Source organism: Pyrgilauda ruficollis, unplaced genomic scaffold (genome assembly GCF_017590135.1).
Source record: "Pyrgilauda ruficollis isolate IOZ18807 unplaced genomic scaffold, ASM1759013v1 scaffold64, whole genome shotgun sequence".
Lineage (NCBI taxonomy): Eukaryota > Metazoa > Chordata > Aves > Passeriformes > Passeridae > Pyrgilauda > Pyrgilauda ruficollis.
Genome location: NW_024528155.1, coordinates 1,416,965 through 1,442,270, shown reverse-complemented (window position 1 = coordinate 1,442,270; position 25,306 = coordinate 1,416,965). Strand labels below are relative to the sequence as shown.

Below are 25,306 nucleotides of genomic sequence, written 5' to 3'. Positions count from 1 at the left end.
AAACTTTGTTTCTTTCTAACTAGACTTGAGTCAACTAGTAGAGGCTCTAGACTCAGGACTTGGTTTTCTTCTTCCTTTTTTAAACTACAACTCACATTCTCGTTTGTGTTTTAATTCATTTAGTTAAAGAATAACTTGCAGTGAATTTGATGTTTTAGGGTTTTCAAATACAAAGAATATTCACCTGCCATATAAATTCTAAATACTGTGGATCAAGGTCAGAAAATGCCTTAGCAAAAGTCTGAAATGTCCTTTATATCATATGTCATTAATGACATCAATATTTAAACATGTTACTCATTAGAAGAGGACTTTATCTTAATGCTTTTTTGCATTACTTCAAAGAACAGTTACAAAATTCATTGGGAAGTTCGTAATGATGTCACACAAAGGAACCTTAGCCTTACTCAGAGTACACATTATGTGGAAGGGAGATAAATACCATCACAGAACTGCAGAATCTTGAAGTCTTATAGCAAAATGTTACATGTGGGCTGGAAATACTAAGCACCATCTCAGTTTTTTGGGATAACTGTATATGAAATTCATTTTCTCTCTTCAGAATGGTATGGAGTTACATGATGTTTGTAATTTATACCAGGCTCTTGAGGAATCAAGTATACAATTAGGAGGAGCATTAAACACTAAGATTAAGACATGCAATGTGGCTCACTCGAAATATTAGTATAGGCAGCATCTGGACCAAATTTTAAACAGAAGTTACTCTGTGGGTGATTCTTCATTACTGTTGTCACTTGGGTCAGATGTGACCCTGTGCAGTGACCCCCTCCCCTTACTGTGCTTTGGTTCATCGATTTTGTAATCTGCACTTGAGCCTCAAATGAACATTCAGTCTGTGAAATCAGACTAGTGCTAACTCAAAGTGAAAGCTAAACAACCTTGTAATGTGTCTTCTGATGTGGACCTGAATCACGTTGAACCTCTGTTGTCTGACTTTCACTCTAGGTACACATTGGAGTTCAGTAAGACTTCACAGGTTCAATAGTGTTTGGCCCCTCTACTAGCTAGCATGGACATTGCCGGCAAGAGAGACTGCTTAACCATCTCAAAATATATGAGCTTGTCCCTGTGGTTTTGGTAAACAGCTTGAAAAAACAGCAGAACCACAGAACAGCTGCTGGAGGTGATATGGTCCCAACCCCTGTTCAAGAAGGAGCACCTGCAGGCAGTTGCCCAGGACCATGGCCAGGCAGCTTCTGAGTGTCTGCAAGAGCGGGTACCCAATACTGCTCTGGACGACTTGTGTGTGAGCTTGGGAAAATGTTCCTTATGTTCTAGTCCTGTCACTGGGCAGCACTGAAAAGAGATTGGCTTGGTCTTCCTTATGCCCTCCTCTCAAGTATCTGTAAACTTCTTGAGAAAATATCAAGGAAGTGCACTCTACTATCTAGGAAAAGCAGAACTGTTCTTTCCTAAATTCATTCTTAAAAATTTAATGGATTTTAAGGCAGTGTGAGAATCTGATTTCTACACAGTATTTTGTAAAATGAAAAAAAAAAGCCACATAAAAAAAGAATTAATATGCAGTTCAGGGAGAAAATGCTCTTCTGAAAGCATATTACATTTTTATATAAAATATTTATTAGAAATAACAAGTTCAAACAAGTAAAATGACAAAGCCAAGAGGAACCCACTCTGAAAATGGTACTTTTTTTCCCTGCACACATTGGATTTGAGACAGGGTAAATTCTCTGAATTATTAATTCAAAGAATTTTTTATATTGCCGTTTGTAACAATTTCCAATGCTCTTTTGAACCACGTAAGTCTAACGTAAATGTCCTGTGAAATACATCACTTACACTTAAAGTACACTTTTTTTCCCCATAAAAAGCTACAGAGGTTATTAATGATAAGAAAAAATAATCCAAGAATCCAAATGGAAATACAAACATGCTTGCAGTAGATCAGCTGGTGTTTAGGGGAAAAGCACTTAAAAAGGACTGGGCCTCCAAGTTCAAATCCTTCAGGCAAAACAGCCAAAGGGTCAACAACAAGAAAAGCCGTGTTCTTTTGATTTGAATTCTCAGTAGGTTTGCCTGAGAGAACAACTGGGGGGAAAATTCCACCCTTTTACAAGTCACCCACTCCACTTAGTGTTTTAATGGTTTCTTACACAAGAATATCATTTTATTGGCAGGTTATTAGATTTTGGACCAGTGTCATTTGACTAGGCTGGTATTCATAATAATAATGTGGTTTATGCAGTACTGTTAACAGATGACAGATTTGATTACCGTTGGCTTTAGGCAAGACATATGGATCCCTTAGGAACAGCAGCACAGGCTGGTGGGACAGTTTGCTGGAAAGGTCAAGAACAGAGATGTCAGTATCAAGGGACAGCAAACAGACTGTTCTACAAACTACCTTTGATAAAGTGAGGTGGTCGAGCTGCCAGGAGCCATGCAGTGGTTCCACACACCAGCACTGCCCAGAAGGGCAGGCTCCATCTCCGGGAAGCAAAGCTCGCCACTCCTCAGCCATACAGTGAAACCCTCCATGTCAAGCTGGAGTGAAGGGGCTGCATCCAGGAGGACTGGCTTGCAGCTCTGAGACCTCCTGATGCTGCTCTGCTCCCTGGCACATGGTGTCATGCAAGCTATAAGACCATCTACAACCAGGCTCCATAGGCTCTCCAGGCCACCAAGCCAGCTCAACATGTCACCATGTTCTTACAGCCCCCAAAGCAGTTGCTGTATCCATCACAGTGGAGAGAAGCCCTTGGAAGCCCCCCCAGGCCTGACTCTCGCCCTTGGCCACGACATGGACAGCCTCCCCCAGCCCTGTCCATGCTGCTCTGTAATATACGTTCCAAGTAGTGCAACCAGATGCAGATGAAGTTCTATCAAATGCATGGGGAAGAACCCAGATCTCTAATTTCTTCTGCTAAATCTTCTTGCTACAAAAAATACATTCCCAGATATATTTCAGAGCTGGCAGTGTTCTGTCAGTTTTGTAGGGAATTTCTCAACACTAGCATAAGGATGTTCAAGCCACACTAAAAATGGATAGATATAGCACAGCTGATGGAAATATTTAACAAATACAATTTTAATGCTAAACTACTTCTAATTTGTTAACTGCAAGGAAAAAATAAACGGCAATAATTTAAGTAGTTTATTAATCAGCTGCCCTATAAAGAGTAGAAATTAAGCTCACCTTGATTCTTCAGATTCTGTTTCATCAAAAGAGCTGCAAGTAAAGTGACAGGAAGCTTTGGTTACAACAAAATTAATTTTACAATTAAAACCCCAAAATCCTTTAAGAATCACCAAAGGGAGCAATCTTCTGGTCAGTGGCCACGTAATGCCACATAAGGAAATATACTTGAGAGATTGTATCATTTTATTAGTGGTAGCCACCACTACTTGAAAATGACAGCATCCATTTTACTGCAGCAGATTAATTTTCATCTATCTGTGAAGTGCTGAGGTGTAGTTCCATTGGCTGACGTCATTAACTGCAAGTGAAAAGTACAAGCCTAATAGCTTCTGGACACTCTGGACACTGCCCTGTGCCATAGAGACTTCCAAAGACAAGAGTGCTTCAAAATGATGTTCAGGTAAGTTTGCCTTCTCACTGCTGTGGATCCAAACAGGCTGCCCCAAAGTGAAAAAGGGCCATGTGGCTTTCTGGGGAGCACGTTCTGGTAATGCTTCTGCACTACCAACCACGTCATCTTACAGAGCAGAAGAAATTCTGCCTACAAAGCTCACAGCTGCAGATGGTAACAGAGCTTCCAGTTACACTGGTTTGGTATTTCTGTAGCTGTCACACTCATCACACCAAGATTCCCTTATGCCACTCTGGTCAGGAACCCTTCCCAGGGGACGGGCAATCGGGTCACTGAGGTAATATCATCAGAAAGATGAAAGAACCTAATTTTTGAACACACAGAGTGAGATCATAAAACGATCATGGAATGATGCGCTATTTTTTGCAGACATGCTCATAAAACACATGCAAAGGCTTTCTATGCAATTTTACTGAGTGCTTCTGAATATCTTACATTTCAGTAGATACTTCATGATCTACAAGAAAGTAATATTTTTCTCATCTAAGCTCTCCTTTGCTTTCCAAGAATATTACATTAAACTTCCCTTCTGTTGTTGAACATGCTGGATTTATTTTACAACCTTTTGGGGATATATAAACATACTTAACATGAACCTAATGTCCATTTATTTTACAGTGTTAGAGTTGGCAGCAAGACCATTTTAAGTCAATGGAATTGCATCAGCACTGAGTGGATATGGGCCCTTTGGCCTCCATATATTTTTCAGTAAAAGAGAGCTTACCCACAGCTTTCTGCTTTTGGCAAAGTAGGTACATGACGAACATTCAGAAAATCGAGAAAAATCTTAGGGAGCTCTTCATTTTCTAAAATGACTGTCTGTAGAAAAAAGGCACAATAGAAACCCAAGTTTAAAAAAATATTTTAGATATTGCACAGTTCCATTCAAGCTACTAAAACATTTCTCTATTGCACTACTTTTCAGTTATCCATTTTTTACACCTATTTTGGAATGCCTCTTTTAATAGGAAAACCACAGTTCTTGATGAATCACTTAGAAATACATTCACTTATGCTACCACATTCTTTTTCACCTGCCATCACTGGTGCCAACCTTATTCTTCTCAAGCAGAAATGTCTGATTCTGGAACTAAGTTACTGGCATGCTCATTTGTGAATAAAATTCTGTTTATTTAAAATATAAAATAAAGCAGCCTCAGCGTAGTGTTTTCATGTTCACCTCATAGAAGACTACCATCTGGCTTATGAGCAGAAGAAGTCTTCACTTTGTGCAGTGTTATTAATGCACGTCTTGGTAAAAGACAACAAGGGAAACTCCTTGCTTGGCTTGACAGGTCAGCTTACAATATACTCCATGCATCTGCACTACGGCTCTGAATGACAAAGCTCTGACCATGCAGCTGCTGGCCAGACTTGCCACATTCTTCCACAGCTGTGATACAACGGCCACATATTGGCCAGACTACATCCTCTCTTTTTTCCCTTGATGAGATGATCTGTAGTTTCACAAGGCAAAGAAAAACAGTTCATAAATTCAACCAATGTCTCACCTGAAAGATAATGCCCCTGCTTTATCTTACTGCTCATTCTGACATGCATTCTGAAAACGTGTACTTCACAAGAAAAATGAAGCCATAAGCTTTCTTAAAAAGATTTCCGTCAAAAAGGCCTGATCTGAAGTGAATGTATGCATGGAAGAAACTTCACTGGATTTAAAATTAAATTGACGCCTAGAAGCAAAGCTTTCCATGTTCCTCCTGTTCACTTTCCCACCCTATGATAGAAGAAATAAATATAGAGAAGAAACAAGTCTGGAAAGACATGTTACTCTTACATTCAGAAGGTAACTTATTCCTGTGTGTGTATTCTTTTACATTACAATATCACAAGGGAGACACTGGTACATAGAAGATACCAGAATCACAAATAAAAGAAAGGTTGGAAGAGACATCTAGAAGTCATCTAGATTTTATAGCAGGTTTTACAGCAAATGGTTTGGTTATTTGTGTAATGTTTGGTTATTGTGTTTAATATTAAAATTACATAAGATGTGAATGGTCTTAAAAGCATTTAAAAACCAAGGTATTTGAGAACTGGATCTTTTTTTATGTTACATTTGCAAATGTGAATTCAGAGGCTATAGCTATACTTTCTTAACAGCTTAACAGTGAGGCCATCACGAAAATGTTTGAAAAAAAGATCAGGGAAAAATGCAGCTTTTGAACTTTTCTGTTCTAGATTTTAAGGGATGTAACAAACAAGGAGGTCTAAGATGTTGGTAAGTGTTAAGCCTTTCAGTTCACCTCTATATGATCATGCTGCATTAAAAAATGCCCCTCTGTTTGCATTCTGCAAAATCAGCACTCTGCTGCTGAAAAATTTATCCCATTCTGCATTCAGGTTATGCACAAAAGAAGGTGTGGAGGTGGATGCATATTCAGAGAGTGTGTGAATTGCATAGAAATGTGTATAACTGGCTCAAATAAAACCATCTTGCTAAATTATATGCGATGAGGATCTGCAAAAAGTTGTAGAAATATGTTTAAGGGCATCTGGTGCTTGTGTGCAACTTCATACATACAACTCTTGACAGCTTTTTCTAAAAGCTGAGCTGCCTGCTGAAGCTGCTGAATGGAGCAGGGAAGAACAGAAGGATACACCATGTTATAAAAGGAAAACTACTGACAGGTCTTACAAGCCTATTTGCTTCTACTTCCACTCACTTGAGATTAATATCTCATTCTATTTTGTTTTGTTTTGTTTTTTTTTCCCCACAACATGTATCAAGTCAAGCCAAGCCCTGCTAATCCTGGCCTGACCAAATAACTTTCACAAAAAGATGTAAGCAAATAGTATCCATTTCAGTGTGTAATACCATACAGTTTTTTAGCGGTCAATAACACTGCTTTGGTGATCACTAAACTTGAAAATGTAGAATTCGCAGAGTAGCAAAGGCAATTTTGCACTGCACTGTATTTATACACCACCTCTGCTGATTGGGTATTTTGTCATTTCCAGAATTTTATGAATGAACGAATGACTGCATTGACCAAAGGAGGATTTTGCAACTGATGTAATGTAAGGTGACATGGATTTTTAAGCATTAAAAATAAAGATATGAAGTTTACAAGTTAATTATACTAATAGGAGGCAAATTATCTTCTGGCTTGACTTCACTGGCTTTGATTCAAAAAGGGGTGAGGATATAATCTTGCTATTTAAAATACACAGTGGAAACCAAAGGAAAGGAGGAAAAAGAAAGGGGAAAAAACCCCTGATAACAACAACAACAACAACAAAACTAAACCAAAACAAAGAGAAACCAACAAAAAACCACACAAACCCCAAACTGACCAACCAACCAATACCAACACAAAACCAAGCACCAACCAGCCACAATGTATTAGGTGTGTGGATCTAGAAAAAAAAAAAAAAAAGAAAAAAGTAAGCATTCTCAGCTTCCTATTTAAGTTAAAAAAATTACTCTTAAATCAGAAATGTTATTATAATTGGCTTAATTTACCTGGAACAATCCATCACACAACAGATTTTTTATTTCTGTTTGAAAACTTGTAAGAAATCTATATTTTGCAAATCTGACTATCTTTACATGATAGGTGTGCAGAAAAGGGACCAGCAGATAAAGTTTCTCAACCACGACCTATAATTTGTGATGTAATATGCTCAACTGCAGGATTTGTTCAAGTGAATATATGATATTGGCTTGTAAGCATGACTAGCTATCTTGTTTGCTCTGCTGTCAGAAACTGAAAGATAAATATTTTCAGAGAAATAAACACTCATATTTAGTTCTTTGTAATGTGAATTTTTGTTGCATCCAATTTCTATCAAGACCATAGCAATGAATTTCAAATATGGGCTCCAGAGTACGAAGTAAGCTAATTTAAGAAAAAATCCCCAGGATGTGTATTTCCTTCCTAAACTAAATAAAACTCCCCCTTCCCCCAAAACTAAACCTAATACAACCTCTAGCAAGTGATTTGGGAAGTGACTCCAGAAATACCTTTTTCAACTCATTGATTTCAGCTGAACTTAAAGTGCCATATTTTCTTAGAAAATTGTAAAGGGTATTTATCTGTTACTGTCACACTTTAATGAACTACTCGGTGCTTCAGGAGAAAAACCCACAACATAACACAACACAAGGGAAAGTCTGATGTTTACATCAGTAGAAATGTCTTTTTCATTGGAAGGGTGCAATTATTATTATGTAAGACAAATCATAAAATCCTCAATTTTTCTACCTTATCAGTTTCATAAAATCATGTTCCCTAAGGATGTCATTGATTAGTTGCACATGTTCTTTCAGTGACATCTGAAATACTTAATTGTCGGTTATCTTTTCTCCTTCAGTAAGTAAAATATAGTCACAAAATTGCAAAGGGACTTGTTCTGTCTTAACCTTAGCTAGATGCCATCATGCAGTGGAAAACAGTGCTAAAATATCACAGGATAATGCTCTCCAACAAGGGAGACATATAAACAGCATAATGATTTCCCATGAGTTTCCTTTTTAGAAAATTGTCACTAAAGCCAGGGTAAATGGTGACATATCTTCACAGAGGACACTGTGAAATCGAACACTGGCATTCTAGTTAGGCCTAAACCTACTCATCAGCCAATTATAACAGTAACTGAACATCTTGCTGAAAATCTGAACAAGATCACTTCGCTAACCTTCAGAGATCATGCCACAGAAATGCATCATTTTCTATTATTATTATTACTATTATTATTATTGTTGTTGTTGTTGCTGGTTTTAATGAAGAAAGATTTAAAAATCAATTTCTTACAGTAATCTATCACACTTTCTTGAGGTTGCTGAAAGAACTGTTAGAAAGGGAGAAAAGAGAGTGGGAGCTGAGTTACAGGGTTTTTACAGACTTTTCTATTCAATCGGGTTTAGTTTGAAAAGCTGTACTGTTAGGGTGAAAAAGTTCATGACAGTTTTTCCTCTCTTCACAGGGAAAGATGCTTCACAATACCTAATTCAGTGGTGCAGCTAAAATGGGGGAAAAGAAAATCAATACATTCCAGCTACATTCCAGTAAGTAGGCTAGAGTGTCAGTCTCCACTGGGACCAAAATCCACATCTTTTAGAACATTTTAGAGTCTATATTCTTCTATTAACCTGCTTTGCCTGAACTGCTTTACAGAGTCCCATGAAATGATAAAAAGGTTATCAAAAGAACACATTAGCTAAAAACCAAGTAGACAAAGGAACGAGACTTGAAAGATTAAGCTTTTCTTTTTTAAAATAGCAGATACAATCATGTTTTATAATATACATTGCGAAGAACTACGAAGAAACTCACTCCCTTATTCAGTGAGGCTTGTTAGAGGTTATTAACTGGGATTAATTCTAAAAGAATTTCCACTTTTCATTACTACCACAAGTATTCACATATGTACGAACAGAACAAGGTTATCAAACGTACTTAAAAACCTGTATAAAGTTTCAAGAAGTGTGCAAACACATGCACAACAACACAGAGGTGATGCTCCATATGAAGCACCAGCCAGTTAACACTCCCACACTGTGTATCAAAGAGAAGTCAACAGTAAGAGTTACATCCATGCAGTGGAGCTTGAAAGGGAACAAATATTGACTACAGGTATTATACGACAAAATACATCCAACAAAGATCCAGAAGTTCCGACTGAACTATCTGAAAGATAATGTAAAGTTACAAGAGTTTAAAAAAAAGAAGGACAGAGGGACCTCTGAACCTCAAGACTGAAGGATACTTCCTGTGAGCTTAAAACTCCCCCGGTATCTCATGAGTGACAAATCCATCTATCATAGTAATCTCAAGCTATGCAAAGGATAAATTAGATGAAAGGGAAGCCCAATAGGTTAAATGACTCCTGGATCATCAGTGAAAATGTGTATGCAGAAATTCATGACAGTGTCTATAATTTACACTGCAAGGCAGTTTACTAATTTTAATTAAAAATACTACCACATAGGTCTAAAGATGAGAGCACTTCAGTTAGAAAGCTAGTTGAAAACACATTTATAGTTCCAACTAATATTTAACTACTAAGTGCAGACTTGTGGCTAAGTCTACATATATAACCCATATATAACCCATTTGATGTGAAAAATAAAATACTGACTTTTTTCCCCAGAAAACTGGGAACATAATTTAGTGGGAGCAAACAGTGAACTTCTCTTCAGTAAAAGAGCAGACTAGTCCTTGAAAGATTAGAAACAATGTGCAAGAACAGTTCCTTTGAAAAATACAAATGAAAGGAAGCGGTCAATACAATTTCCTGAGACACTTGTCAAAGGATTGGAGGTTAAGACAAAGCTGGATGAGAAATGAAGAAATCAACAGAGCAAAAGGAAAAGAAACAGGCAGAAAGGAAAAAAAGGGCAGGGCAAGTTAATGACATTATAAAAACTTAGCAGGAACAAGAAATGCTTTTAAAAATAAGTAACAGGAAAAAGTAATACAAAGAATAAATACATCCACTAATGACAGACACAATATTAGATGCTGATTTCAAAATCTCTCTCTCTCTCTCTATATATATATATATATATATATATATATATATATATATAAATCAGTAGATCCAGAAAATACACATTCTAGAAAGATACAGTTATTAGGTAATTAGGCTTGGATAAGTTCTCTCAAGAGTACAGGGGAAGGTGGCTTATAAAAAAGCAACCATATTTACAATTACAATACACAGTAAATTGCAGTACTGTTTTCTACAAGCTTAAAAAAACTAAATACAAATATGCTATAGTAAAAAAAACACTGAAAATTCAGGAGAAGCAAGGTTCCTCATTTACCCTGCCCTCTGCCAGTCCCTCTCCCAGGGCAAGCTCCAACTGGCAGTGCCATGGAGCACCAGGATGCTCACCTGTGACAGACCTGAGACAGGCGGCATCTGAGTCCTCTTACACAAACCCCCAGACCAACAGAGTCACTGGCAAATGCCACAATTTCCTCATAAAACACTCTAGGTACAAACCAGCCACAAGAACTGCCTGCACACAGTACAATTCATATCACCAGAAGCGCATGTATTCTCCCTGTTCAGGAAGTTTCTGCTGTTCACTACCAGAGCTTTATGAGACACCAGTTATCTATAAATCATATTTTGGAAAACATCAAGGAAAGAGACGACCAAGACAAATAGAAAAAAAAGAAGAAGAAAGAGAAGAAGTGTAAGAAATGTAGTTGCAAATTATAACACCAGGCAAATTTCAAAATTGATAGGTTTTTGTTTTCTGTCAGTCAGATATTGCCCTCCTTCTATGTTGATCCTTGTGCATCAGGGAGAAGGCTGCATGGGAAAAAGAAGCAAAACCCTGCAGCAATTCTGACTAGGTAATTAAATACTATCATAAACACATAATCTACTTTAAAGTGGAAATGTCAGTTCTACATTTTCCAAATTTGCAAGTCCTAACCTTCTTCTTCTAAATATCAGTGTTTAGTGTACATTCCTGTCTACTTGGTATGTGACAACTCTTTCTTAGAATTGTAGAATTATTTAGGTGGGAAAAGGTCTTTAAGACCAACACTTACCAGCAAGTCCCTAAATGCCATGTCTATGTCTTTTAAATACCTCCAGGGATGGTGACTCAACTACTTCCCTGGACAGCTTGTTCCAATGCTTGACAACCTGTTCCTTGAAGGAATTTTCCCTCACACCAGATCTAAACCTCCCCTGCCCAAGCAGAGGCCATTTCCTCTTATCCTGCCACTTCTTATCTTAGAGTGGAGACTGACCCCCATTCTACAACAACCTCCTTTCATGTAGTTGTATAGCGATCAGGTCCCCCCATGAGAAAAATGTTCTCCAGGCTAAATCTGCCCAGCTCCCTCAGCTCTTCCTCACAGGACTTGTGCTCCAAACCCTTCACCAGCTCCACTGCCCTTCTCTGGGTATGCTCCAGTGCCTCAATGTCCTTCTTGAATTGAGGGGCTCACATCTGAATGCAGGATTCAAGGTGTGGTGTCACCAGTGTCCAGTACAGGGGGACAATCCCTGCCGTGGTCCTGCTGGCCACACTACTGTGGACACCGGCCAGGATGCCATTGCCCTTCTTGGCCACCTGGGCACAGTTGGCTCATTTTCAGCTGATGTCAACCAGCACACCCTGGTCCTTTTCTGCTGCGTAGTTTTCCAGCCTGTCTGCCCCCAGCCTATAGCACTGCAGGGGGCTGTTACAACTCAAGGGCAGGACACAGCTCTTTGCCTTACTGAACCTCATCCAGCTGGCCTCAGCCCATCAATCCAGCCTGTCCAGATCCCTCTGCAGAGCCTTCCTACCTTCCAGCAGATCAACACTGCTACCCAACTTAGTGCCAACTGCACACTGACACAGGGTGCACTTGATCCCCACATCCAGATCATGGATAAAGACTTTACACAGGGCTGTCCCAACACTGAGCCCTGGGGAACAGCACTTGTGACTGGCCAGGAGCTGGATGTAGCTCCATTCACCTCCACTCTCTGGGCCTGACTGTCCAGCAAGGAGTATGTCCATCCAAGACATGAACGGCCATTGAGAAGCCATCAGCATTCATCACTGTCAGATTTAAACTCAGAATACCCACAACACACTTCAATTTTCCCTTTTTTTTGGACCCTCATCAAAGCATTTCCACAGTTGAGATCACAAAACACACAGAAAGGTATTTGCTTGTAACAGTAACACGTCACTATTCCTTCAAAGAAAACTTAACTTATTCATTTTCTGGATTAACAATGGTGTATACCATCCCAGAGAAGTTAAAAAATTACAGTAATGATGATGATGATGTTAACAACAACAATAATAGTAATAATAGTAGTAGATGTAGTAATAATAATAATAATAATAATAATAATAATAATAATAATAATAATAATAATAATGACAATAGAGTACCATGAGAGAACTGGGTATTAAAGTGATATGCCTGTACCAGGAAGTTAGTAACTACACTAAGGAGCAGAATTACTGGCAACAAAGATATCCACATCTGAATGGAAATATATCACAGAACTGCTGTGATTGAAACAGAGACTTTGGATAGATGGTTACTAACTATATATTACAACAGAGGAAAGAGACTTAATACTTACTGCAATCCCTGAAAGGATAGAGCCTACTTTCGTTTCTAAAAAGCTTTCGACAAACCCTCCTGCCTGAAAAGCCTTAAGGCAAACTCAGCCAAGATAAGTAAGTTGTTACAAGATCCTTGCAAAGATAAATAAGTTGTTATAAGATAGGTTAGGAGTGATGCATATTGGAAAAAATGTAACAAAACAATGATGGACCTTAGAATGGCCATTAGTGATTGGGGGAGTGAGTTGCTGATGGCTATAATAGCATTTTCACTTCTTTTTAACTCCATGAGGAATCTCCCACAGCTCTAACTCATTTTGCTGGCTTTGCTCAGAACAAGGGAAGAGACAGATGTTTGGTAAGATCTGAGGAACTTATCTATGAAAACAAGTCTTGCTTTCCACAAGAATGACAATTTCATGCAAATCTTCTTACAAAATTTAGAAGTCATGGGAGCATGATTTCCTCATCTGCATTATTTCTATAAGATACTGTAACAAAAATCCTATTCAACTCTACAATAACTTCTTATTTTGTATCTCTGACATTTTCTTGTCAGATGTTTTGGGTCAGGGTAAACTCTTGAGAAATGATTCTACACTCCCTTTGAAACTAATTAGACTATGCAGCAGGTACCCACTCCAAAGTCCAAACAAGAGAATGTAGAAGGCCCGGGGAATTCACTTCACCTGGGGTTAATGAACTCAATTGTGTCATTTTTGCAGAGGTAAAACAGGGGTAACATAGCTGACAAAATATATTTAGATTTATATAGTGGAGGTTTTTGTGTTTTGTTTGTTAGTTTTGAGTGTTGGTAGCCCTTTCAGCACAAAATACAATGTTGAATAAGTACTCCAGGCTATTTTGTAGTGTTGGAAGTGTAGTTACCATGAAATTGGCAAGCTTTATTTTAAAAATTCTGAAGCTTACTTAAATTTTAGTCGACAAGAAAATACATGTTGCGTGCAAGAAATTTACTTACCTTAATTAGCAAAAAAAAGGTAAAAAATCTGATCTGTGTGTAGGACTGAGTTTTTTTGGTTGGTTTTTTTTTTTCACCTGAGTAGTTAATATACTAACAATTTACTTTGATATCTTGATTCTGTACTTGAGGGGTGGTTCCTAACACAATGGCAAAGAAGCACAAAGTGTATTTTGACCACTGACAAACTTAGAAATGGAGAAAATGAAGAGAACTGGAGTCAGTCCTACCAGTACAGATATACATCACAGGCAGAGAAGAAGAAAATGAATGTATTTGTTTAAATTTGTGAAAGCAAAGGGCTTTCTCATAGCAAGAGAAAACCCTGTTTTAAAACACATACTTATCCATGTTCTTTATATTAACTTCTATTTGTAAACACTCTTACGTTTCAAATATTTCCTTAGTCCCACAAGAGAGCAAGACCAAATCAACTCAGAACAACACAATAAATGCTGTGCTGGTAGTATTAGCAATTGATTAAAAAACATCTGTTTTCTGAAAAAATCATGAAGGTTTGCTTTGAAAAACACTCATAAGAAATGTCTACTTTGTATTGGAACCAACAGGTTAAAGTGAAAGATTCAGACAGTGTCTCCTTGCCTGCTTATGCTATAGAAACATCATAAGAAATGGTTAAGATGTAGTGACACAACCATATGGATATTAAAAAAGCATAAGACAGCATTTCATAAATTACACAAGCAAACTGAAATCAATGTCAAAGAGAAATTTAAATAGATGAAGTAGTAAATTTTTAACAGATACTGATATGCATGTTTAAATTAAATTCTTGATAAATAATTAGCTATTAACTATGCTGTGACAATATTTTGCCAGGGGTCATAACTCAGTCATTATTTTCATTAAAAAGAAACACAATATAAAAGAAATAGAGGACAATAAAGCAGTCATAATGGAGTAAATTATTTAATTTTATTATTCTAAATAACCTAAGAAAAGGAAGATGCTCAAGACTGTCCAAAAGCTACAGTAAGCATTCCCTGCAGTAAGTCACAGCAGAACAGTCAGGTGAGAAACAAAGGCTTTTATATGTAACACTTAACTCGTCCAGTTTTGTCACCAAGAGTCTGAATTTAACTCTCATACTACAACACTTGTGGATCTTGACGGATGGGTTATTTCTATGTGAAAACAGATTGATTAAGGACTGTACCCTGCACTTCAGTATCACCCACTAAACTACTCTTTCAGGACTAAGACTATAAGTTAACTAAAATGTTTTGTCTTAGAATAAACATGCTTATACTATATTTGCTGACACCCTCTTCCATCACGTATCTGCGTTTCGTTAAAATCTGCTGAAGAATTAGAGATCTTGTTCATGCAAAAATTCTGCATTAAATATCCTTCCACATACATTTTCAGAGAAAGCTGACTTTGTCATGCCTGCATGTCCTCCATTACAGGAGAGATCCAGCAGCAAATTATTAAATTCTGTATTCTTCAGTTAAATTAACTGTTTGCATAATCAATCCCAACATATTGCAGTATGATTTTGTCTTGCTAATGAATCAACAGTCTTTACACAAGTAGGACCAAATGTATAAATCAAAATCACAGCAGTTAAGACTTGTGGTGTGGAGCCTGTGATGCTAATTTCTGGCTATTTTTAAAATCCTAAGTACTTGCTTGCTCATGGATTCAATCTGCATCAGGAATTAATGTCATCAGAAGTGTCAGAACAGGACAAAGTAATTCTCTTCCTCTGCAAACACAGAAATCCTGCTTTTTGTTCGCACAAGACTTCAATGTTTTTCTTGTAGAAAACCCACAACCCCAAAACAACCCTCACAACCCCCCCATCCTTCCTTTCTTCACTCCTGCCACCCTGGCAAAAAAACTTCACCTCTCTTTCAGAGAAATGAGCATGCCTTGTTACATGCTGCTCTGTAACTATAGGAGCAAATCAATAGCAGCTGAATGCCATCTGCTTCGGGCAGCAGAACAGCACCAAAAGTGTGAGCAATGCATCTTCCCTTATTGAAAGGTTATTTTATGCAAGTAAACAATTCATCGTCTTCTTGCACGCTTGATGCTCATTTACCACTTTTGATCAATAAAATATGCAAAACAACAAAAAAATTGAATCCTAAGAGTAGTTCTGATGCCAGTGTGATAGGTAATCAATACCAGGTCTCTGTTCAGTAAGGCAGCCAGTAGGGTAACTCCTTTATTGTATGAACCCAGGAGAAAGTGTGGAAATGTGTCTTGTTACCTATAAAATGTAATAAGAGAGTGAAAAACACAACTTCTATCCTGGAAATTAAATTAAAAAAAAAAAAAAAAAAAAAAAAGGAAAGGGGAACCACTATTTCAGTTGTGTTTTCCCTCTAACTATACAAAGGTTACTAATGTCAACTTGCTTGATCATTTCTTGCAAAGAATCAGCTGTTACCATGTTGATAAAGCTCCACTATCATTAACACAGATATCTGGTTAAATTGTAGTCATTACAATTGGACAACAATCCCTCTTCCTTCTGAAGCTGCTCTACCTTATTAAGCCTCAGTTTTCAATGTATTTATGGTTCAGGTGAACTCAGTTTTTCTGTTAAAAACAAACTGCTATGGGAATTTCTTCTGCACAGTGTTTCTTTTAGTCAGACCACAAACTGCCTTATTACATTAAGCCTCTTGACAATTGATTCAAGTGGAATACTTCTCTCCCAACAAAGAAAACAACATCATTTTTACAGATACTGTAGAACAAAACCTCCAATTTAAACAGTTTCCTAAAATAACATAAAATACTTGAAATAACAGCTGCTACCCACAAATGCTCTCTAGTCTAGTGTACCAGATATCCTAATGTAAAAAAAAAAAAAAATTAAATTACTACTCTCTCATTTGAACAGCAATTTTGCAGATTGTATCACAAAGCCAGAAGTTAAGCTGCACACTCTATATTCTGATCTGCACTTCAAACCAAATTCTCTTCAATCTTCTTTCCTGCATGATTCTAGAAACACAGTTATTTGGGTATGTGACCTTTACATACATTTGGTCATTTGAACTGCAAAAAAGCTTGACATTCTTCTGTAGAAGAGTATCTTATGCAGAGCTTCCATTTAAGAGAACTAATCAGTACAATTAAAAAAAACCCCAACAAAACACCAACCAAAAAGCCTTGATTTTTTAAATATTTGCAATGCAAAGACATTTTCCAATGCACAGGCTTTGAGAAAAGTTCTATTAAAGTAAAACCAAGAAATACTGAATAAAACCCAATTTCACCATAAGATTATAACCAAACAGTAACTTGTAGTCAAGCAGCAGTGCTTCTACACAGGAAAGGCAAAAAAATCTCTCCTTAGCAGTTCAGTTCTCATCATCATCACAAAAAGAAGGCAACTGGAAGAACATACCTGTAAATCAGCATGTATAGAATTTTTAAGGTAATTACTGGTAATTAAAAAAAACCATATTTGCACATGTGGAAAAAGTCCTTCTGAACAATCAATGAAACTTATTCAATATAAGATAGATTTGGGTTTAGGATTTATTTAAATCTGTGAATTAGAGGCAGGCTTAGAAGCAACAGTTCAAGATTTTTCTTTTATTACCTTGTAGGACCCCAAACATTAGTAGTGGTAACAAGCAACTGCCCCTTCTGTATAATGTAGCTTGGATCATGTTCCTCCTGCCTCCCTTCAAAAATGCACATGAGTTTATACGAACTTCAATATACGGCTTGCACACATTTATAGAAGCCAAAACAACTCTGATCAAATTAATAATACAGAACATAGTAGTGAAAGTGCAGTAGCTTGGAGTCAATGACCCAACTAGCAGCAAGGGTATAATTTAAAGTCAGAAATTTCCAGTGCATGCACCGTTAGCCACAGTGAACCTGTTACTGCTCTAAAGGGAATTGTTTGCCTCTTATTAGATTTTCTACAGCACAGCCATAAGTGATAAATGTACTGCTGTACTCACTGTCAAGTTAATCAATGCTGCCAAAGTTTTGTTGACCTAACAGTAATCCATAAAGTGAGCGGCATTTTCTCTATCCCTATGACATCTCGGTCCTCAGTGGGGATACAAATCTTACAACAGCTTCTCAAAAAGAAAAAAAAACAAAAACAAAGCAAAGAAGGGAGAAAAAAGATATTTTCAAAATTCTGTCTTTAAATTAGCAGACTGTGAGAATGCCTTGCTTCTCTGACAAATTGCTTAAAAATGATGGCCATACAATGGAATCAGTTTGATGGCTAAAATACTAGCAAATGGATGACTTCATGGAGGATAGAGCCTTGATTACTAAAGAGAAGGTAAAAAACAGCTTCATGAGTCTTTCAAGGAAACAGTTGTGAACACGATTTACATGTAACTATAGATTAGTGCACTGGTTGGCACAGAACACATTGCAGCAATTCTGAAGACAGTAATGTGAAAACAATAATAAAAAATCACCACCAATAAAACTTGTCTATTGCTGTGTCTAGCTGTAATTCACAGTCCATGTGAGGCATCACCACTAGAAAGAAGAAAAAGTCAGGAAACAATCCCTGGCAGAACAAGCTGCTCTATAACAAACTGCTGCCATGCTCTCACAAGCAATTATAGACATATGAAATATGAATTGCCATTGATTTTTCTTCTAGAGGTCACTCTGCTCCATGTTTTACGCAGTCTAGGCATTTATTTGGGTGGCAAACTGACAAGTTTCTATAGAATTAACAGACCAATGTAATCCTTGCTCAATCACAGGTACTTCATTATGGTTCTATTCCTTGACACTTGTCCCTCCCAAAACTCACCAGCAAGGGAGTCCTTCATAAAGGTGAGGAACAATGCAATTACTTGTGAAAAGAGACCATCCTAACTTGGTCAGTGAATGCTTATTTACCTTTTCTGTGCTGATGGCACACAAGCAGCATCAGCTGGAAGGCTGTGCTTGTCACATCATAGCAATTCTGTGGACAATGTTCTGATTTGGCTAAAAACTCTCCACATTCTTGTTCTTGAAAGAGAGATGACTTTTCCAAAACAGAGAAAAAATATTGCAATCTAGCCTGCTAACAGAAGCAGAAGAGTTATTTGTATTTCTGGTAAAGATTATCATAACATTAGAATGCTGTAAGAATGCCAAGATGTTCTCTATAAATCCTGTATTTTTGATGTTATATTCTCATTTAGCAATTACTTGATGTTTCTCACTCAGCAACAAGAGAATTCTTAATTATGGTCAGTAAACTCCACAAAGGAGGTTGAAATTGAGTATCACAGATTAATGAATCATGTGTTCTGGCATTTTAGACAGCAATCTTCCTTTTTTCTTTTACTCACTTTGGCACAAAGATTTGGTCTCCATGTTTCCCACACAAGAAGAATTCATTAAAAAATGCTGTATTGCACCTCTTCTTCACAGTGGTTATTCTTTCTCTGAAGGCTCCTGCTTGCTTTATAAGAAAGCTGTTGCATCTGAAGCTAGGTAAAAGTGTTATTTAAGTCAAGTTTCTTGGTGCTTCAATGAAAAGACAACACAGTACTATATACAATGGTACAGAGAGATTAATCAGACTCTAAACTCCACAATGAGCAAATAAAAGCGAGTATGCTACCAGATGTGGATGTAGTGTAACAGTTCAGAAAGGATTTATAGCAGAACTGAGATCAACAAAACACCTGCCATTGTCTGTTTACTGGCCACAGAGATGATCTTCAATACATTAACAAAGTCATCGGGACAAAATTAAATATCAGGGGAAAAAAAACCAGAACAAAAAAAGGTTTGAAGATGGAGAGCTAAAAGAATCTGAAGAATTTGAAACAATCTGCTATAAACAGAAAAAAGATAATATGATGGTTATAATTGGTAAATATGCTACAGGGAGAATAATTTACATGTCTTCATACACACAGTAACAAATCCATGAGTCTTGTCTGATTACAGACTTCTCTCTGACTTTCTTGGTGAGCATCACTGCTCTGTAAAACTGGGCAAAAATAATTGATGAACTAGAGAAATTTCGATTTTTGGAATTTTTTGCCACTTAAAATTTGTGTTGAGATGTCAAGCCTGGCTGCTGGACCTCTTCACTGAAATGTTGTCTATACTTTTACATTAATAATACAGTTCCTGAGCTCCTGCATTGAACTCAGTTATCAAGAGCTTCCTACAACATTAGAAGGCAAATTCATCACAAAACCCACTAATCTTTATTTCCAATACTACGAAAAGACCCCAGTATTCTGTGGTAACTTACTCACGCAGTACCTGTTCTTGTAATTCCAGCACTTAAAACTGGATAAGTAATTCAGGTCACATAATTAAACTTGCCTGAATTTGATTAATTATAAAAAAATTCCCCCTGTAAAGCAGGTAAACACTACTGCATGGCATTTAAATACAACATCATTACAGAAACACAAATTGCTTCTTAACTGTGAAGTTATACAACTGCTGCTGTTCAAAACTATCAGCACGTATCACTGCTTGACCTTGACTGAGCCCAAATACACAGAGAAATATCTGATGGGATAATGTGGAGATGGCTGCTTAAATGCTGCTGGTTGTAAGACTGTAGACTGAATTCTGTGCATGGTCTTTGTTCCTCCATACTCTCCTGTGGCTTTGTGAGTGCTTTTCTTTATGAGTGTTACATCAGGAACCTTTCCCACTGAACTATGTGTGAGAGCTGGATCCCACAGTGAAAGCGCATCTGAAAATCTGGATGCCTTGACATCTGAAGAAATTAAGAGAGGTTTCACCTGCCTAATTTCCTCATGATTTTTGGGAGATTGAGTATTTTTCAGAAGCCAGCATTAAGGGGAAGCTGCTCAGAAGACCATGGTTACACAGAATACAACTGTGATCTTATTCAGGTGTGACTTGCCAGCAGGATACAAAGAAAAATACTGTAAATTACCTGTATTCAAAGTCGTATGTCTGTTAAAGCATACACATAACTGGAATGACATTTTCTTGGAAGGTTTTATTGGGAAAGTTATCACTGACCTTTTCATTTTCCTAGAATAGATGTACCCAGTGGGTTGCAACAGCATAAGAAATAAGATTTTTATCCAACCATTTTAAAACTGTAATTCTGCAAAAGTAGACTCCAGCCACATTGCTGCTGTAAAGGCCAGAGACGCACCACACAAACTGATGCTCTAAGAGAGCAGTTTTAAAAGTTGAGTCAGCTGGTATATTTGTGCTGTCAATTTAAAGGAATGATGCCAACACACAGAGCAGCAATACAACTTACCTAGCCAAGGTAGTTCTATAAAAACTGAAGAAATTATTCTATTTTATGTGCTGCCTTCTTGATGGAGTACATTACTCCAAAGCAGAGCATACAAAACAATTACCAACACGCAAACAAACTCCTAAAACATTTTTCAACATATTTATACTCTGAGCCTGTAAGTTTATTTCAATATTTAAGGTGACAGAGAGACTTTCTCCTCATGATGATGCTGACACCATCATCCAGGTGCTTTTTCTGTTTTGTCATTAAGAGAAATATCCAGAGGACCCATATGCAGAATGATGTTTACACCATGTCTAAATTTGGCATGCACAGGCAGCTGGAAGAAAGGAACGCCCATCCAAAAGGTCTAGATATATAGGAAACAAAACCAAACCTGTACTAAAAGGGAATAAAAATACAGTGCGTAGGCTAAGTCTCTACCAAACACAGCGGTTACTGATTATTAACATAAGCAAAGCACACTTGGAGATTAATGTGTCTACAAACACAAGTGTTGAAGTATATGCAGGGCTTTCTTATGCTTTAGATGCAATTAGAATAAATCTTGTGATGGTTCTGAATTGCATGATCTGTGATTCTCCCGTGTCTTTTATTTCTGTATCACATATAAAATTTTCTTTTGTGCTTAGTGGCTACTCTCAGCTTTGTTTTGTTGCATCAGTGCTTCTTACTGCTTTACGTAAAATTTGCATTCATTGATAATGTTGGTTCAGTCTAACTGTTATACTGAGCTTTGAACTAATTGCTCTCAATTAATCTGTTCCACTCTTTGATAGCTTATTTATCAGATTGGGAAAGATAAATTTAATGGTGCTCGCTGGAAACAAGTTCTTTAATTGGAAATACCTGAGTGCTTAGCTCACTTCGTGCTCTGGCAATTAAGGACAATTTGGAAAAGCGTTTTTCCCGCTACTTGATTAGATATCCAAAGAAGTAGACAAAACAAATGACAACACCACCTAGCAATATTGGTTAAAATAAAAGCCCAGCAGCCAAATTACTTACTATGAGAAATGTGAACCATCCCCATCAATTCCAATGCTGTGTTACATTCATTTTGCTGTATCTTTGCCTCCCAAGTAGGTAAATGGCAAAATTTCTTTCAAAATGCATAGCTCTATGCCTGCCTCTATACAATTATCCCTTTCCACAAATAAGCCAAATCAACAGAAGAAATTATTTTTCTTGATTAAGCTCCCACATTTCTCTTGGGATGAAACAAAACAAACAATTAATCTTTCCTTATTTGTTCTCAGAAGAACCTGCATCCCTTAAATGTACAATAACCAGGGTACCTGTGGCAGGCAGTCGGCAGCAATTAGGCTTGTGCTGAAAACGAATGGACTAGAGTCAGAATGCCTAATCTGCTGAGAGTTTCTACAGGAGGGCAAGGTTAGACCAGGAAAATTCCCTTGCTGTGGAAACACTGTTAAAAATTACCACCTGACTTCAGCATAATTAACAAGGTTTGGGAATTTATATGAACTGAGTAATTGAAAAGAATTAGCAAGAGATATATACATTAATCTTCGCCAGTTACAACATGCCTAATGAAATTAAAGGTTCTACTTCTGCTTCATGATTTGTTTCTGCAAACTTTTTCCATCTACAGAAGAAAAAGTATATTAGATAAAGACAATTATAATTATAAGAAATTAAAAAGAAGAAACTGCACCACAAGCCTCAATTTTTACATCAATACTTGAAAATTTTCTTATATATAACTCACAGTGTTTATCATAAGTAACCCTGGAAGTTTCTAATTTGAATGTCCATATTTTCAAAGTCTACAGGAAAAATCCATATCAGAGTTATAAATTTAGGCATCATTCAATAATGTGTATTTGTTTGCAAATGTACCTTCACAGAAATCCAAGCCTATCTCAGTCAAAAAATTCTACAATGAATGGGTTTAGTAAAATTAGCTTTTTTACATGTAACTAAATCTATATTATATTTGGACAACAGAGACAATAAGCAGGAGGAAAAAAAAAAAAGACAATCAATAGTGATGTGGGTAGGGATAGACAATGTTAAAGAAGATAATAAGCATTTGTTATTCTTCTAAGCTACCCATGACCACAGGACCTTCCCCCCTTACTTCACCCTGAAATCCTTCAACATCTTTCAGAAAGGAGTCATCTAAGACTGCATAAATGCCACAAAAGGCAGCACACACAGACACACGGGAATTATACCTAATGCAGGAGCATTCAGTTTACTACAGAACCAAAGGAGAAGGCTCACTGACTACCCTGCCACAACCTGTCTGAGGAAGACTATTTGCCTCTTCCTTTGCTCACGTCTCATAGCTGCTGATAGACCAGCTCTCATGTTTTGCTTAGCGGCCCTTCTTGCAAAGAATTCTTCTGTTCCTATGTTCCTTCCTTTCAACACCTAAACCAGAAGTTCAAGAATTACTGCTTATTTATTTCAGTATCTTTCTGGTAACCCCCTGTGATTAGTTCCACAGCTTGCTGGGTGTGGTTTTTTTTTTTTTTTTTTTTTTTTTTTTTTTTTCAGAATGGTCTATGTTAAATGATACAAACAATATTGGACAGTAAAGTTATTATGGCACACTAGTATCAAGCTTTAATTCAGCTTCCTTATGCATAAGGATTTATTTAACATTGCTTACACATGTAGCATGATCCTACTTTTTCCCTCAGAAAGAGTTCTTTATCCAAAGCACATAATAAATGGTTCAGTTATTCCATATTTTGTTTTTTTTTCCTCTGGCTTCCAAACACAGCCTGTGACTTTTGTGCAGATTGGAATCCTGATGTAAAAAAAGAATTATTAGCTTCATGAACATTTTTTCCCTGCCCTCATGCGCAATTTAAAAATGTGAAAAGAATATTAATAGTGGATCTTCATTCACACAAAGAGTGTATGCAGAAGAATGCTACCAGATTGTATAAGGTCAATGCAATCTAGGTCTAAACTACATTCTAATTTAGTGCTGTATACTACTGAACAACCTTAACAAAACATAGTGTGTTACACTACACAAGCAATACTAAAATACTGTTCAGTAGAAAATAAGTTTATCCCTTTATTAACAATTCATTAACTTTATGGACTAATTTTGAAGAAAAAGCCCCTAAGATTTAACTTGCTTTGAAAGTCCGATTCAAAAAAGCAATAGTCATTTGTATACCTAAATGTAAGAATTACCTTATGTAAAACAGCACAGAAAAGGAACTGAAAATGTTTTTTAAATGCTATAGATTGATTAAAAAGATGGGGGAAACCTGAGTCTTTCTACCAAACTTCAAGTGGTGATAATAAGACTGCAGGAATTACTGCCCCCTCCTTCCTTCTTTATTATAATGGACAAACATTTTTTGACTTCCCTCCACCTTTGCCAAAGACCTCAAGGAAATGTATTAAATATCTATTAAGGAAAAAGAAAATCTACTGCCTACACATCAAATGTGGAGCTGCATTCAGGATAAGGAAGGTAACCACATTTTCTTTCACCACAACTAAATTAATTAAGTATCTCACACTTTGTATGGATTTAGAAGGAATCAGGGCAGTTAGAACAGTAATCAGAAGACTACAGGAGTGTGCCAGCCTTTTGAGTTTTAATACACCTAGTTCTGCTTTCATAGACTGTGACTTAGACAGAGAACTTAATTTCTTTCTCCCTCCTCTTAAATATTTTTCACTTATTCTGAGCATGTATAGTCATGACAGAAACCATTTCTCACTGTATGGAAATGCACTGATGAACACTTTGATGTACATCTTAACTTGGGCAAAAGAATGTAATACAATATCATTATGATACACAGTGTAATGAAAAGAGAACAAGCATTTAGACATGGTTTCTAAACCTGTCACAACTACTAATGTAAATTCTGTGCTTAACTGAGTAAAATTTATTTTGATCACCTCTAACATACAAGAGTAAAATGAGAGAGTTCATGCAGCACAATTCTACATAGCAAAACCAAACAGATTATTGAAGATGAAGGAAAAAAAATTAATCATAAATCACAACAAGCACAAGTTTAAAAGCAAAAATTTAACTCCTAAAATACAAACCAGGTAATTTTCTGAGCATGCTTGAAAAATGCTTTAAATAATTCTTCATAAATCTCTGCAGACAGACACTTAATAAATGGTCTCCTTTAAATTATCTACAGAATTATTTTGCTTCCCTGTTTTCTTTGGCTTTCTGCTTCCTCTTAAAAAATATGCAATCCTGCATGTGTCAGGCACACTCCTTTAAAATCCACAGCCATGAAACCCAGCTATGTATCTTTACTACCAAAGAAACATGTATGCACAACAGAATCTTAAAAAAGCTGGTCACAGCAATGATGGATTTAAGTTATTAACCGATCAAAAAAAGATGGATGGTGGTCTGCTTTTCTTAATCTACATCATCATCTAGATCTATTTAAGGATACGTGGTACAC

At 36.9% G+C, this 25,306-nt stretch overlaps 1 protein-coding gene across 4 annotated transcripts in view; it reads right to left on the bottom strand.

The window, feature by feature from the left end:
* Positions 1 to 25,306, bottom strand: part of SNX24 (sorting nexin 24) — an 88,410-nt gene that overhangs the window by 3,168 nt on the left and 59,936 nt on the right. The window contains exons 4-7 of one of the 4 annotated variants that reach the window (XM_041484181.1): positions 6,909 to 6,971; positions 4,318 to 4,412; positions 3,179 to 3,211; positions 2,257 to 2,321 (exon numbers count right to left, since the gene is read on the bottom strand). In XM_041484181.1, the coding sequence (XP_041340115.1) occupies positions 2,257 to 2,321; positions 3,179 to 3,211; positions 4,318 to 4,412; positions 6,909 to 6,971 (256 nt within the window). The remainder of the gene's footprint in view (positions 1 to 2,256; positions 2,322 to 3,178; positions 3,212 to 4,317; positions 4,413 to 6,908; positions 6,972 to 25,306) is intronic. The other 3 variants (XM_041484182.1, XM_041484183.1, XM_041484184.1) reach the window with 3 other exon arrangements.